Genomic DNA, 1838 nt, shown 5'->3' on the forward strand with positions numbered 1-1838 from the left:
TAATAGGTGAAAGAGAGTAGGGAAACATTAAGACTTTGGTAGTAAAAATATATTTCGTATTTATTTAGCATTATATTTTATTGAAACGCTCCAAGTGCCTGTGGTCCAAAATGTATCAAAATGCGTATGCTCTTTGCCCGCCCTCTATTGGCGAACAAGAACAACATCACCATATCCGGGCCATCCTGGGTACGTAGATGTTTGTGCTTCCGTGTCAATGTTGCACTGTCAGCTGTAGACTGGTACTCGCTCCCACATCGATTACTCGATGGGTATACCTAAGCCAATAAGTGGGACCGGGTACCAGTCTATGTCAGCTGGAAGTGGCGTCGATCCTACGTTAGTTACTTTTCTAGAGTAAACTAATGCCTGCCCCTTCAGTATTCTGTACTCGTCCGTTTCTCGCTGGAAAACGACAACTTTTGACCAATCTCTGCAAAACCTCCGTAGATTTCAAGCAGTGCAGAAACATGAGGCTTCTACGATTCCAGGGACCCACTGGTCCAAGACTCGCAGCCGAGCGTAAAGATGGCCATGTCGTCGATCTAAACGCTTGTGCGGAGTTGGAACTGACGACTCCGGGGGATACGATAGAGTTTCTAACAGCTGGACCAGCTCTGTGGGAAACTGCAGAGCGGTAAGCAAGTCAGTTGAGGGGGCAGCCGGTGCAGCACAGTTTTGAACAAGGGGAAATTTATTTTTTGTTTTTATGCTGAGAAATTTCTCGAGGTGCAATTAAAAAACAGAGTGGCTATATGCCCGGCAGCCGGCATATATCATCTCCTACCTAGTGCTCTAAGCTGATCTGGTGTAAATAATTTAGCAATTGATTTTTCCTGACGCAATTTACTCTTGAGGAGATTCCTCTTTTCTTTTTGTACGTTTCGTAGGCTCTGCTTCAATTTCAACATCTGCTGTTGAATTTTTCGTAGTTTCGTATCTTGTTGTGGATGCTGTGGACGTTGTGGATGCTGTGGATCAGGATTGCCTGCAGCATTGTCATCTGTACTCCCTTCACCTACACAAACAAGAAAATTACAAACACGAATTTTGGAAAAGGGATATTTAAATGATTTACACGACACATGGCAAATAAATTTTTTAAATACACTTTTAAAATATGGGCCTAGATTTATTTTAAATCCATAATAAGTGTAATTGAGATTAAGCTTTGTGCGTAGTTTACTGGGCTGCACTAAGCAAGTGTGTGTGTGTGTGTAACTCACTTTCCTGTGGAGATGGTTCTGGTTGAGTCTGAAGAACATAGCTATGATCCATATCATGGCTAGAACTGGTAATGTCGTCATCGACACAAGTACTGGTTCTTTCCTTTGGTAGTTTTCTTTTTCGTGGAGCAGGGAGATGGCAAAATATCAGAAGCAGAGCATCAGACTTTAGCTTTCTCTTCTGGTCAGCCCTTCCATTTTCAAACTGGCTTGCTTCAAAGTGAGCCTTCAATTACATTAGGGAAGAAAATAAGAATTTTCTAATCAAAATAAAAAAATGTGGAGTTATTTGATCAACTATTTTAGCTACAAAACAGGATTACAGTACTCTTGAAATCTTGGTTTAAAAAAAACACTCACGTGCCAGCCTAAATGAAGCAGCTGTGCCACAATAAACGACTGATTAACTACATGCACAGTCTTACATGTCTTAATTCGTGGATTTGGGGTGGTGGAACTAATTATTCCTTGTTTATAATTTGAGGAAGAAATACAATTCGCTTGTTGCTTGTCACCAGAAATTTGAGACTAAGATTATATTCCCAACTGTACATAAAACAGCTAGGCATTACACATGGTTTGATTACATATATATTTATATTTATGTGTGCG

General features: G+C 40.6%; 1 protein-coding gene across 2 annotated transcripts in view; it reads left to right on the forward strand.

Moving 5' to 3' along the window:
- Positions 1-317: 317 nt before the first annotated feature.
- Positions 318-1838, forward strand: part of LOC106815962 (fumarylacetoacetate hydrolase domain-containing protein 2-like) — a 7148-nt gene continuing 5627 nt past the window's right edge. For both annotated transcript variants that reach the window (XM_014820498.1, XM_014820497.1), the window contains exon 1: positions 318-637. In XM_014820498.1, the coding sequence (XP_014675984.1) occupies positions 366-637 (272 nt within the window). In that variant the 5' untranslated portion in view covers positions 318-365. The remainder of the gene's footprint in view (positions 638-1838) is intronic.

This window comes from Priapulus caudatus, unplaced genomic scaffold, assembly GCF_000485595.1.
Source record: "Priapulus caudatus unplaced genomic scaffold, Priapulus_caudatus-5.0.1 Scaffold1248, whole genome shotgun sequence".
Taxonomy (NCBI): Eukaryota; Metazoa; Priapulida; class Priapulimorpha; order Priapulimorphida; family Priapulidae; genus Priapulus; species Priapulus caudatus.